Source organism: Ochotona curzoniae, unplaced genomic scaffold, assembly GCF_017591425.1.
Source record: "Ochotona curzoniae isolate NIBS_2020 unplaced genomic scaffold, NIBS_Ocur_1.0 contig_1, whole genome shotgun sequence".
NCBI classification, from domain to species: domain Eukaryota; kingdom Metazoa; phylum Chordata; class Mammalia; order Lagomorpha; family Ochotonidae; genus Ochotona; species Ochotona curzoniae.
Window position 1 is genome coordinate 46,769,038 of NW_024464918.1, and position 13,511 is coordinate 46,782,548.

Consider the following 13,511-nt stretch of genomic DNA (forward strand, 5'->3'; position numbering starts at 1 on the left):
GATCTCATGGAATTGCAGACACAGAGGGCCTAGGCTCTGAGCTCTCTGCACCCCTGTTTTCCTGGAAAGTCCCCAGATGCTGGACTCTCCTTTTCCTTTTCTTTTTCAGACCTGGCACCCAGGACTGAGCAGATGACCCTCACCTGGCTGAAGGTGTGAGGTGCTGTTGGGGCAGGTAGAGCCTACAGGTGGAGGAGCAGTCTTGGTATTCACAAAGCTGGCAGGCTGACCAGCATAACCACCAGCACACTGGAAGTAGAGGGAAAAGCAGGGGCAAGGGCAGGGGTTGGCTGAGGAGGGTTGGGTGTCACTTCTATGTTATAACGAATCCAACGTGAGAAATGGGAGACACGGGCATACACTCCAGGGAACACGGGCTGGGTACAACCACGACCCCAGCTTACTATTCCAATCTGCACCCAGGTCTCATTGACTTCACAGACCAGTGGGCCCCCAGAGTCTCCCTGCAAAGGAAGAGTGGGGCTTTCTGTAGGCTGGGAGTCTGCAGCCTGACCCCCACATATGGGGCTGGCCCACTGTCCCCACTCACAGTCCCTCCCAGGATGCAGGCAGGAGGTACATTCATGGCTCCAGGGCACTAGGCACTGCCCTGACCTCCTTGTCTGGACACAGACACTTCAAGGAACTCCCACCTGGCCTTAGCTTCTATTGCGCATGTGGGAGCACACCTCACACACTGTCTTCAAGTGCCAGATGTCCCCAGCACACAGCATATCCTGCGTGATGTAGGATGGATGCCCGTAGAGCAGCTGGCACAGGGTTCTTGGGATCAGAGGCAGCTGGACCTCCTGCAGTTCATCTGAGGAATGACCTGTTGGGAGAGGGAACTGGATGAGGGCTACTGTCTGTGGATGGCGAGGGTTGCTCCTGGCACTCAGCAGGAGGGGCACCCACAGGGAGTGGCTGCACCCACATATGGGAGTAGTAGCGACAACAGGGGCTGGTCCCACATCACAGTGATGATACAGTCTTCCTGGCAACTCTTTCTGGGGGCAGTGAAGGGCCCACAGAGCCCCCTCAGAGGGGGAGGGTAATGGCCAGCCTACTCTTTCTGCCACCCAAACCCACGGTGTGGCTTTTCTCAGAGAAAGCAGAAACTTTCAGCCACTGGCAAGGCTGTCCCCAGGGCCCAGCACATTCTGCTTCTCCTGGAGTTGAGTCCCCAGAGGTCAGCTTTGCAGAGGGCTGGATGGAACTTCTTTTAGAGCCCCTATTAGGAAGAAACAGGAGCAGGTAGAAGACTCCTTCTCAGAGTTGGGGCACATACTCCTTGTCTGAGACTAAGGCTGAAACTGGACGTGGAACCAGAGTGCCTGACCTGGGTACACAGAGCCTATAGACTCAGGGCAAGGCAGGGTCCTCCCAGTAAACACAGCAATCTGATGCAGTCAAGGTCAAGACAGCAGCACCAACCCAAGCTGGCTCAGCGACTGATGAGCAACCTGGGCCATAATGCAGACTTTACCAAAGATTCTCCCACAATGTCAGGAACTGGCAGGATTGGAGCACCCAAGCAGGATGCTGGATCTATTATCAAGTGACAAGCCTGTGGGAGATTCAGGTGCGGCTATGTCTGCTAGGGCCTTTAAAGCAACCATGATTGACAGGAGAAAGGGAATTTCTAAAAGATAAACAACGTGAAGTTAAAAAATAATTACAGTGGAAAGATTAAAAAAGTAAGAAAAATCAGAAGACTTGGTGCAGCTAAGGAGACAGATCAACGGAATTGAAAGATGGGTCACAGAACTGATCCCAGCTGAACTCAGAGAGAGTGTGGAGGGGAGGGAGAACACAGCATTCAGGATGTCACAAGAGGCACTAGTTCTAGAAGGAAGAGCCCAGGCAGAAGAAACACAAAATCTCCAGAACTGAAGACAACAACCCTGATTCAAGAAGGTCAGAATGAATTAGAAAGGCGAAAAAAAGAGCTGAGGGGATATCCTGAAGAGGACTGTTACATACATGCAGAGGGTTAGAGCTAGCAGCTGGCTTCTCACAGTAAGTCCAGGCAGAAGAAAACAGAGCACTGCCAGGAAAACAGGCAGCCTAGAATTCTTTATTTATTTTATGATTTTATGATACAATTCCATAGGCTCTGGGATTTCCCTTACCTCTTCCCCAAATCCTCTACCCACCCTACTGATTTCCCATATAGTACAGTAGTATATTCTTCATAGTCAGAAGTCCACTATTCTGCTAATATTGTGGGCATGGACAATGACAGAGAATCCAGAATCTTATTGTCAAGATACATTTCACAGTTTCATTGGGAGTCCAACTGTGATCTGGAAGTAAAGATGCATACTGCATTGTATCCTCACATTGGATATGACAGTCTCTATTACACAGCCCAGAATGCTTTATCTGGTAAAACTGATGTCCAATATGAGTGTGTAAATGCTATATCCAGCAAAAGGGACCCCTAATTCCTGTGCACTGCTGATGAAAACACATGTGATACAGGTATGGCACCCCAACTTTGACAAAGGTGATCTATCAAGATTGGCCCAACAGCAAATTTTAAAATTGAGAACAGCCAGAGCCATAACAAAGTAACACAGTACTGTTCATTATCACTCAGATCAGAGTGCTTTATGGACAGATCAAATCCAACCTTTCTGCTTTCCAGAGAACACAAACAGCAAAGTATCCAACTCTACACAAACGCGTTGACAAGAAATGGGATGAGTCAGCAACAAACTCTTACACTCAGCTCACATATGTGGCAAAGTTCCAAACAAAAACACTCACATTCTGGTTATTAAATACTGCAGAAATCCCAAATGCACTTTTCCTAACAGCTCAAAGGTATTCACATTAAGTACCTATTCCTGGCACCAACAGATTAAAGGAGAAAATTAGGTAATCCTCTGAGGAATTGCTATAAGTGTTTGAATAAAATCAATATGGACATATATTTTTAGTTAATTAAACCAACTATAGGGCCCGGCGGCGTGGCCTACCAGCTTAAGTCCTCGCCTTGAACGCACTGGGATCCCATATGGGCGCCAGTTCTAATCCCAACAGCTCCACTTCCCATCCAGCTCTCTGCTTGTGGCCTAGGAAAGCAATCGGGGATGGCCCAAAGCCTTGGGACCCTGCACCCACGTGGGAGACCAGGAGGAAGTTCCTGGATCCTGGCTTTGGATCAGCAAAGCACCGGCCTTTGCGGTCACTTGGGGAATGAATCGTCGGACGGAAGATCTTCCTCTCTGTCTCTCCTCCTCTCTGTATATCTGACTTTGCAATAAAATAAATCTTAAAAAAAAACCAAAAAACTATAAAATGTAACTCTCTTAATCTGGTGCAATTTATCAATCTGAAATCGCCAGGTAAGGCCATAAGCTGACAATAAATCATTAGGAGCACTTTGAATAAAAAAAAAAAAAAGCAGGAAAAGGAGAGCTAGTATCATTTCCACTAGAGGTTTCAACTATTGCGATAAGAAAATAAAAATAAATAAAAGAGAAAATAAGGCAAGGAAGTGATGAAGCAGCCTTTATTTGAAGAAAATATAATCTTTTATCTAAAATTATCAACAAAATCAGTTTATCATTAAAACAAATTCAGTAGAGTGGTTGCATGTAAGATCAATATGCAAATATCAATAGTTGCAACTGATCAGCAAATGCAATTTGTAAGATCTCATTTCAATATCCATTAATATTTGTATTCTAAAGCATCCTTGTATAAACCTTGGGGGAAGAAAAGCACAGGAAGTCACGCAGAAAAGCACAGAAACTGTTTTACATAGTGAAGGTGAAAGATTTCTAAGTCATTGTAAACTCTTCAGGAGAATGAGGTGTTTAAATTAGTGTTTTTGATGCATGTTGATTTCACACTCAAGTGCAGCTGTAATTATTGCTCAGCATTTAGCAAAGCAGTCAGGGATAATGTCCCCATTGATTGATGGGCTGGGGTTCAGTCTTTTCTGCAAAACACACCTTTATCCTGCCCACAAACCTCTATGAGGAAACTGGGCTTCTGTGCTTCTTCTTTTCCAAAAATGTGTTTGTAACTATCATCTCTTACTTGTAAACATTTCTTGGTTTTCGTGAAAAATTCAATGTGTGTATTGTAAGTATAATGTGTATTAACCAGATCATTCAGAATTTTAATTTTTAAATTAAAGACATTTATCAGACCCTCCAGGGACTTTTTTTTCTAATTATTCATAATATGTATAATTAAGTTTTTGGGGCTTCAGTCACCTTGAACTTCCTCTTCCTTTTACTGTGTCAATCTGCCTGTCACCTCTGCTCATCTTTCCTAGCTCCTAGCTAGACTTCCTGTGACCTGTCTTGGGACCTCTGGATTGCTCTGACCTTGCTGGGAGATGAGCCCCCATCCTGTGGCCCAGCAGGAGAGGCGGCTGAGGTTCAGGCCCACAGGTGGGAGGCAGACAGGGAGCACAAAGTCGGAGAATTCAATCCGGGACTTCAGCTGCACCAGTGCCACGTCCGCTCCGACAGGGTGGTTCAGCTGGTAGGTGGGGTGCAGAATCACCCGGTTCACCTCGAACCACTGGGTGTGGTTGTTGGCCCTCAGGAGGTTGATGAGGCCCACGTACAAGTCAAAGGTCTTGATGTTCTTCTCCCTGCAGGGTCGAGGGAGGTTTCTGGAGGGTAGAGCCAGCCCACATTCCTCCCGCTTCACGTGAAGGACCCGCCCCGCCCCTCGGCCCCATGCAGAGCAGGTGGTTGCCCTCACCGGTAGAAGCAGTGTGCAGCTGACAGCACCCAGTACTCGCTGAGGATGGAGCCTCCGCAGATGTGGAAGCCAGCGTAGTGCACGCTCACCTGCCAGGGCCATCTGGACTCTGTGGCCGGTGTCCCGCCCAGCACCTTACCCTGTACTGCACGCCGACCGCAGGCTGGGAGGGGACAGGGCACAGAGTGCAGGAGAGGGGACGCCTGAGGTGAAGGCACATGGAGTAGAGGACACCCTAGGTGAAGCCCACCACACCCACCACCCAGGGATTCATCTCCCAGGGTCTACCCCGTCATTGCTCATGAATTCATCTCCCATGGTCCTAAGCCTTCACCACCCAGGGGCTGTGCGCACCCTTGGGATGTCCCTGGTCCCTTGCTGAGATCCTGACCGGGTGCCTCATCATCAGCAGCAGCAAGCCCAGCATCGCGGCCCAGCACTGGCCCACACCAAAGTAGGAGACTGCCATGAAGGTATAAGCGCCTCTCTGGAGCGGTGACTCACTGGACGCCACCAGCTCTGAGCCTCAGGTGTCTGAAGGGCCCCCCCCCCCAAGGCGCTGCGCCGCCGGAAGTCTCGCAGGCGGAAGTCTTGTAGGGGGACACTGCGGCCGGAAGTGCCCCAGGTGATGGCGATTCTGCAGCCTGGAGGGGGGGGTACACCCCACAGGCACCCCGACTACCTCCAGGTGGACATGATAGGGGCAGACATTCCAGTGTCTTGCAGAACTGCTCAGCACCATGTCCTCAGCCTTGGCAACCACACCCTGTCAGCTTAGTTAGCTCCTATGTCACAGCTCGCTGTCAGGTGGTGTCACAGGCTGACATCTCCAGATACTGAAGAGCTCCATAGGCTGATGGGAGGAGACGCTACAAGACTCCACAGGGAAGTTTTTTGTTTGTTTTTAAGACTTATTTTGACTGGAAAGGCAGTTTTATATGGCCACAATGACCAGAGCTGAGCCGAACTGAAGCCAGGAGCTTCTTCTAGGTCTCCCACATGCGTGCAAGATCCCAAGGCTTTGGATCACCCTTCACTGCTTTTCCAGGCCATAAATAGGGAGCTGGATTGGAACTAGAGCAGCCAGGACACAAACTGGTGCTTATATAGGAATCCAGCACTTGAAGGAGGAGGTTTAACCAGTTGAGCCACCGTGCCAGTCCCTTAATTTGTTATGTATTTGAAAGACAAAGGGAAAGAGGGGGAGAGAGAGAGAATGAATTCAACTTCTCTGATTCATTCCCAAATGCTGGCAATAGCTGAGGCTAAACCAGCTGACAGCCAGAAGCTTGAAATTCTGTTAGTTATTTAAAAAGGGTTAGAGTTCTAGTTCTTATGATATTACTATTATTACGCGTAGCTAATTCCCGCAACCTGGTTCTTTACCATGAGCTGAAAATACTAGATGCAAAGAAGTATCTTAGGAGGTTTTTTCCAGTGGGGCAGGAACGGGGTGGAGTTGGTAGAGATCGGTGGGGAGGAAAAAGGGAGAAAAGGGGAGATTGAGGCACTTGGGGCCTCTTATGTTCAGGTAGGCCTGCAAGGTGTGGGGGGTGGGATTGGGAGGGATTGAGGGAAGGTCCCAGGGGACTGGTGCCTGCAGGTGAATGCCTAGGGATGATTGGTGAGTGGGCAGGGTTGGGGAAGGGGCTGGAAGATTGGGGGTGGGATTCTCAGGTGGAATGCCGGGTTACATCTGATTGGTGGATGGCTAGAGTGGCGTGAATTTCCTGAGCTGTGCGGAAGAGGAAATGGTGCCAGGTCCAGGGTGGGATATTCGAATAACTCCTTACAAATTCAGTCTGGATTCTTGGGGTAAGGATCTTCTTATGACGCCTTTACAAGGTGGATGGGTGAGGGGCTCTTATGAGAGCATGCACCCCTTCAGGAGGGCTCCACTGCCAATCACTTTTCAAAGACTGTCTTCCACATACCATCCACTGCTGTGAGGATAGCCACCTGTGAGGAGGAGGGACACAGGTGCAGCCCCATACAGGATTGGAGCCCGTGGTTAGAGCCTTCAGTCATGGACCTGGTGCAGGGCGCATCTGAGATTCCAGGGAAAGAGGCACTTCATTCACTAACTGGTTGGAAAAGTGTTATCCACATGGGAGAAATGAAGTAAGAACACTCCCTCACAGTTTATACATAAATAGACTTAAATTGCAAAGGGAACACTTTAAAGTTTAGATTAAAATTTGGAGAGGTTTCCAACAGCAGCAAACCATGTAACAAGGGCCAATCCTTCCAATGAAGAAGACTGAAAATCCACAACAAACTGTGAGCCTGTCAGGATAAAAACAGGAAATAGCCGAAATGTGATGCTGGTTCTATCAGCCTGAGACTGCTGCACCCAAGCCGCCGCTACTCTTCCACCAAGTGCACCAGAGGGACTTTGCGTCATGCTTGGCAGGCCTTTGGGGTTAGCCCAGGACCCACAGAGGGTGTGGATCGTGGTGCACCACACCTGCTTGGGGCTGAAAACAAGAAGGGGTGCTCCTAGTAGGAATCATGATTCAGACATAGAGCAGTCTGGCTTTGAATCATCTGGGTGAATCCAGCTCTCAACTGGGAAAATCTCAAATTCCCAAACCCTGAACTCAGTGTGAAACAAAAGTCCTTTTAGGGTAGTGATGCTATCACTTTAGCCTTAAGTTATTTCCATGCGTAAATTTTAAGCACATAATCAAAGATAACTAAAAACATGAGATAACATACTGTGACAAGGTGTGATAGTGCAGTGGCCAAAGTCGTCCCCTTGAACGCACCGGGATCCCATATAGGCACCAGGTCTAATCCCGGCAGCCCCGCTTCCCTTCCATCTCCCTGCTTGTGGCCTGGGAATGCAGTCAAGGATGGCCCAAAGCCTTGGGACCCTGCACCCGCGTCAGACACTTGGAAGAAGCTCTGGGCTCCTGGCTTCAGATTGGCTCAGCTCCAGCTGTTGCAGCCGCATGGGGAGTGAACCATTGAATGGAAGATCTTCTCTGTCTCTCCTCCTCTCTGTATATCTGCCTTTCCAATAAAAATAAATAAATCTTTAATTTTTTTTTATTTTAATGATCTTTACATAGTTGATTAGGGCTCAAAGGGTCAAGGGCTACAGGAAAATGGGTAAGACCATTGTTTCCACATTGTGTTTTCTCCTTCCTGTGTCTGTGGTAAGGGGAGAGACAAAGGGAGAAGCTACACCCACCCTCCCAACCATCCCAGGGTCCCTGATGTGGGGCATGCTCCAATGGCACTGCTCAAGTGGTTCTGATAGTTCAACTGTTCTGAATTGCTGCGGATCTCGCCATTCCAGGCACAATGAAATCTCTTCAGAAGCCACTGACTGGGGGGGGAGGGGGGAGGGAGGGAATTGGGGAGGGGATAAGGGAATATGGAACTGTATTGTAAAATGATAGCAATAATAATAAAATGTGAAAAAAAAAAGAAGCCACTGACTGACATAGTCCACTTTATCATCTCCACTTGCCCAGATTTTTCACTGCCAACACTTGGCTGGGGTAGTTGATCAATTTGTTCTCTCCTCTGTTGTGTTACCAGGTGTCCTCTGCAGGCTCCTCTGTGCTGGGGGAGGGGCAGCCACAGCCGAGGTTGCTAGGATCCCACAGGGAGGACAAAAAGAAGCAGGAACCAGAAGAGAGAGCCCAAGCCCCCCAGTTCTTATACATTTCAGGTTATTAATTATACAGTCATGATTTAGCAGGCTTCTATTGGTGGGTTTGAAACAAGCAACTTTCAGCAACTTTCAAAAAGTACAAATCGAAGAGCTATTGGGCAGTGAGTCTTATCAAACACCAGGTACCTCCTTCCTGAGGAGTGGTCTGCCTACGTGACCTGCCAAGTGACCTGCCAGGTGTCACGTAGACTATCAGGCCTGGAGTTCACACAGCTCCCAGCCAAGTCATTGAGGCAGAATCACAAAAGGCAGAAAATGCCTAGGTTCTTCAGTTGCTCTGACTCAGCTTGGCCTAGTCCCTTGCCTTTAGATGCTATAGCCTGGCCTGACCCAGCCTACCCCAAATCCCACCACTTGCTGGCAGGTGCTGGAACCTGGCCCTGATCCATCTGCTCCCATCCCAGGTTCATGTAACCTGGTAGATGTGACAGCCTAGCTGAGCTTGACCTGTGCTCCAGCCTGGTTTCTGCTCTTGCTGATGAAGTAAAGTTGGCTTGGCCCTGCCTAATCCACCCCCTCCAAAACCAACTCACACATTAGCCAACAGTTGAAGTTATCCTACTCAGGCTGCCCGACACCCAGACCTGAAACATGTGCTCACCAGCGGGAGCTGTGACCCCAGTAGGGGAGTTTCCCAGGTTCCCCCATTTGGCCCACTCCCTGACCCAGATCTCACATGCTCCAGCAGATGCTAGGCCCTTGCCTGGCACAGCCTGCTACTCTGTCTTGGCCTTTATATGAGCTGAAGGATGTTGCGGCCTGGCCTACCTCACACCTGTTTTAGGATGCATGTGTGGGTACTGCAGCTTAGACTTGTCCAGCCTGTTTCCAGCCCCAGCACCTGTGAGTGTTGGTGGGTTCCATGGTCACTCCTAGCTCAGCCCATTGCCACTCCAACTCTTAAGCTAACCAGTAGGACTTGTATTTCCACAGGGTTGGGCCCACTTACCCCCTGGAAGAGTCTATCCCTGGACCTGGTTCTCTCGCATGCTGGTTAGTTAGTGTCATGACCCTGCCTAATGTGACCCATCCCTGTTCTGACACTTAGTCAGGTACTGGGATCTAGTCCTGCCAGACAGGTCCCCACCCTTTCGTGTGGGCTGGCGTGTGGCAGTCAGTGATGTTCTGCACTAACAGCCCATCTCAGGTTCCCATGTGGGCTGGTAAATCAGTCTGACCCACACAGATCTTCCAATCTCTCCCCTCCAAACCACCAGCTCTCAGTCTCCACATCTGCCTGCAAGTTCAGTGGCCCCATCACTGGGAGTCACACAGGATTCATTCCTCACCTATACACACATTGGTCTTACCCATGGATGTCCCTAGGCATCAGTTACATACCCCAAAAACCCTAGAGCTTGCTGCCAGGGGGCCAGCAGGCAGAGCCTACTACCACTTGGCACGCTGGCTGCCCAAAGCCCAGGACTCACTCACTGCGTGGCAGATGTGGCCATGGCCAGAGTCTCAAGCATTGAGTCCAACCTGGCTCAGGTATCTTCAGCAACTGCCAAGCTGCTGAGAGCTCCCTTCACCCGAACGTAAAAATAAACAAATATTAAAAAAAAAAAAAAAAAGCATGAGATAACATACCATGACTGAGAACCAGAGGAAAAACAAAACCGAAGAAACCCAGAAAGTTCAGTTATCAGCCAGAAACTGTAAAACAAATGTGCTTATTGTGCTCAAGAGGATAAAACTAGGCTTGTAAATATTTATTGCAACAACTGGAAACCATAAAGTTGACAAAGGAGTTTAGGAGTTGCTTTTAAAATTTTTTTTTTATTTTAAAGAAGTAAAATAGAATTTCTTGACATGGAAAGCAAAAGAATAAAAAAATCAGAACTCACTGAATGGGTGTAACAATATTTTAGACCCAGATGAAGACAGAATCCATGATCTCAAACAAAAGGTTCAGAAGAAACTACTCAAAACACAGGAGGTAAACTTTATAAAAGATATAATGCTTTTAGCATTATATATAGGCATTAAAATTAATTTTTTTTTTTTACTTGAAAGGTAGTTACAGAGAGAGTGGTTTTTCATCTGCTGGTTCACTTCCCCACATAGCAGCAATGGACCGGACTGGGTATTCTAAAGCCAGGAGCCAGGAGCTTCTTCCAGGTCTCCCACGTTGGTGCAGGGCCCCAAGAACTTGGGACATTTTCTGCTGCTTCCCTGGGAGCATTAGCAGGGAGTCTGATCAGAAGTGGATGATCCAGGGCTAAAACTGGTACTTACATTGAATGCCAATGTCACAGTCAGTGGCCTATCTCATACTACAGCACTGACCCAAAATATATGCTTTAAAAAAAAAAAACAGAACAAAACAACAACAACAACAACAACACAAAAGTTCCTGGAGCTGGCATAATGGCTTAATTGACTAGTCCTCTACCTATAAGGACTGGCATCCAGCTTGTGTCCCAGCTGTTCCACTTCCCATCCAGCTTCCTGGTTGTGTCCTAGCCTAGAGATCCTCTCCAATGTGGGAGAACTAGAGCAGGCTCCTGGCTCCTGGTCTTGGATAAGCTCAGGTCTAGTCACTGAGGCCATTTGGGGAGTAAATCAGCAGATTAATATCTTTCTTTTCTTAAAAATTTTTTAAAAAAAGACTTTTGTCTATTTTTACTGCAAAGTCGGATTTACAAAAAGAAGGAGCTACAGAGAAAGATCTGCCATCTGTTGACTGACTCCACAAGTGGCTGCAATGGCTGAAGCCTATCCAAAGATAAGAGTCAGGAGCCTCCCCAGGGTCTCCCACATGGGTGCAGGGTCCCAAGGCTTTGGGCCATCCTCTACTGTTTTCCCAGGTCACAAGCAGGAAGCTGGATGGCAAGTAGAGCAGCCAGAACAAGAACTGGCTCCCATGTAGGATGCCGGTGCTTACAAGGTGAGGATTTAGTCACTAGGGTTTCACTCCAGGCCCAATAAAATCTTTCTTTAAAAAAAAAAAAAAAGGGAAGAAAAAGATCTGGGGATCAGTGTTGTGGCTGACAGGTAAAGCCACCATCTGCAAAATCAGCGGCCCATATGAGCACTGGTTTAAGTCCCAGCTGCTCTACTTCCCATCCAGCTCCTTGTTAATGGCCTGAGAAATAGTGGAAGATGGCCCAAGTACTTGGGCACCTGCCACCCAGATGAGGCGCCTGAATGAAGCTCCTAGCTCTTAGCTCAGACTGACCTAACTCTGGGTATGGCGGCCTTCTGAGGAGTGAATCAGTGGATGGAAGCTCTTTTTTCATTCCTCTGTTTCTTTCTCACTCTCCCTCTCTGTAACTGTCTTTCACATAAATAAAACAAGTCTTTAAAAAGGCTTGTATAGGGGCCCAGCGTAATAGTGTAGTGGTTAAAGTTCTTGCCTTGAACGCGCCCAGGATCCCATATGGGCGCTGTTCTAGTCCCAGTGGCCCCACTTCCCATCCAGCTTCCTGCTTGTGGCCTGGGAAAGCAGTTGAGGACAGCCCAAAGCCTTGAGACCCTGCACCTGCGTAGGACACCTGGAGGAGCTCCTGACTCCTGGCTTCGAATCGGCGCAGTACTGGCTGTTGCGCTCACTTGGGGAGTGAATCATCGACAGAAGATATTTCTGTCTCTCCTCCTCTCTGTATAGCCGCCTTTCCAATAAAAATAAATAAATCTTAAAAAAAAAAAAGGCTTATATAACTGTAGGCAATGTCTTAGGTTGCATTGTACCTAGGCAAGTGTTACACTGCTGTGAGAAAAGCAGCTAGGAGGCTTCCTGGCCCTGGTTATTGCCAAATTTGTGTTAATTATACCAGTGTGCCAGTACAGTCACCTATTCTTTTTTTTTTCTTTTAATACATGCAGGGCATATGCCGGCATGCCAACAGACAGGGTCTGGGGGCTCACATGTGAGTGTGAGCAGACCTTGGGTAGGTAGGCAGGACACCAGACTGGTTGGGGGGTTGTGGACCTGCTCAGGGAAGTGGGTCTGAAGGTGTGTGGGAGGGAGGACTGCTGAGGGAGCACATGAAGTGAAGAATGACTTCTGGGGGATTTTCACCAACCTGGTTATTCCCCTTGCAGGTAAACAAGGGGGCTGACATTGGGTGGTTTAGAGGGGGGGGAAACTGGAGGATCTTTAAGGGCCAAACCAATATACCTGCCCATATGGGAATCCTGAGCTGGAATTGATGGCATCAACCACTGGCTACTGGCAGACACAAAAGCCATGGCGGTGGGGCGTGCCTGTAAGGGCTCAATCACGGTACCGCCAGTGAACATTGGGGTGGGGATGGACCATGTTAAGCTGGGCCATGATACTAAATAGCATGCAACAGAACCGGGTCTAGGAGTAGATTTTGTAGTGGACTGTAGGTTCACCCCTGTGGGACTACCATACCTGCTGGTTTGCTCAAGGGCTTAGATGGTGACAGGCTGAGCTAGGCATGGCCATGGAACTCAGCAACACTTCTGGGTGCTGGGGTTGAGAACAGGCCAGGCTGGTCCAGGCTATAGCACTCACAGGTACATCCAAAAGTGGGTTGGGACAGGCCTAGCCACAACATCCACCAGAACAACGGCCAACACTAGGAGGCAGACTGCTAACTAAGGACCTGGCGCATGAGATCTGGTTCTGAGAGTGGGGCTGCGGGGGAACCTGGGAAACTCCCTTGGTGGACCATAGCTCTTGCCGGTGAGCATGTGAGTCAGGGCTGAATGTTGGTCAGGCTGGGCAGGTCTGGTTCACTTGTTGGCAGGTGTGTTGGTTGGCTCTATAGGGAGCAGACTGGGCAGGGCCGGGCCAAACCATAGCACACTGGCATGTGTGGGAGCTAGGATGGAGTACAGGCCTAGCTATAGGGTAGGCTATCATACCTACCGGTTTTCATGAAAGCTAGGTATGGGGGCAGGCTAGGCAGGCTAAGCTGAAGTACTCATCAGTGAGTTGGGACTGGGGGTGGGCCAGGCCAGGCCAGGTTGTAACATCCAGTGGCAAAGGCCAAGTTGGGTGATGGGTTATGCTGAGCTGTGTTGAAGCTACCACTGGCATTTACAAGATTTGTGGCTGACAGCAAACTTGCTCAGGGAGCTAAGGGCTGTGGTTCCCACTGATAAGTGCAAGAGCTTGAAT

The 13,511-nt window shown here is 48.8% G+C and overlaps 1 protein-coding gene across 1 annotated transcript; it reads right to left on the bottom strand.

Annotated features, from left to right (window-relative positions):
• Positions 1-202: 202 nt before the first annotated feature.
• On the bottom strand, positions 203-5,158 carry PRSS38 (serine protease 38). Its single transcript, XM_040975115.1, has 5 exons — positions 5,086-5,158; positions 4,732-4,894; positions 4,347-4,618; positions 690-832; positions 203-464 (listed from the first exon to the last, which is right to left on the bottom strand). Exons 1-5 carry the CDS (start codon positions 5,156-5,158, stop codon positions 210-212), a joined length of 906 nt encoding a protein of 301 aa, XP_040831049.1. The 3' UTR covers positions 203-209.
• Positions 5,159-13,511: the final 8,353 nt, after the last annotated feature.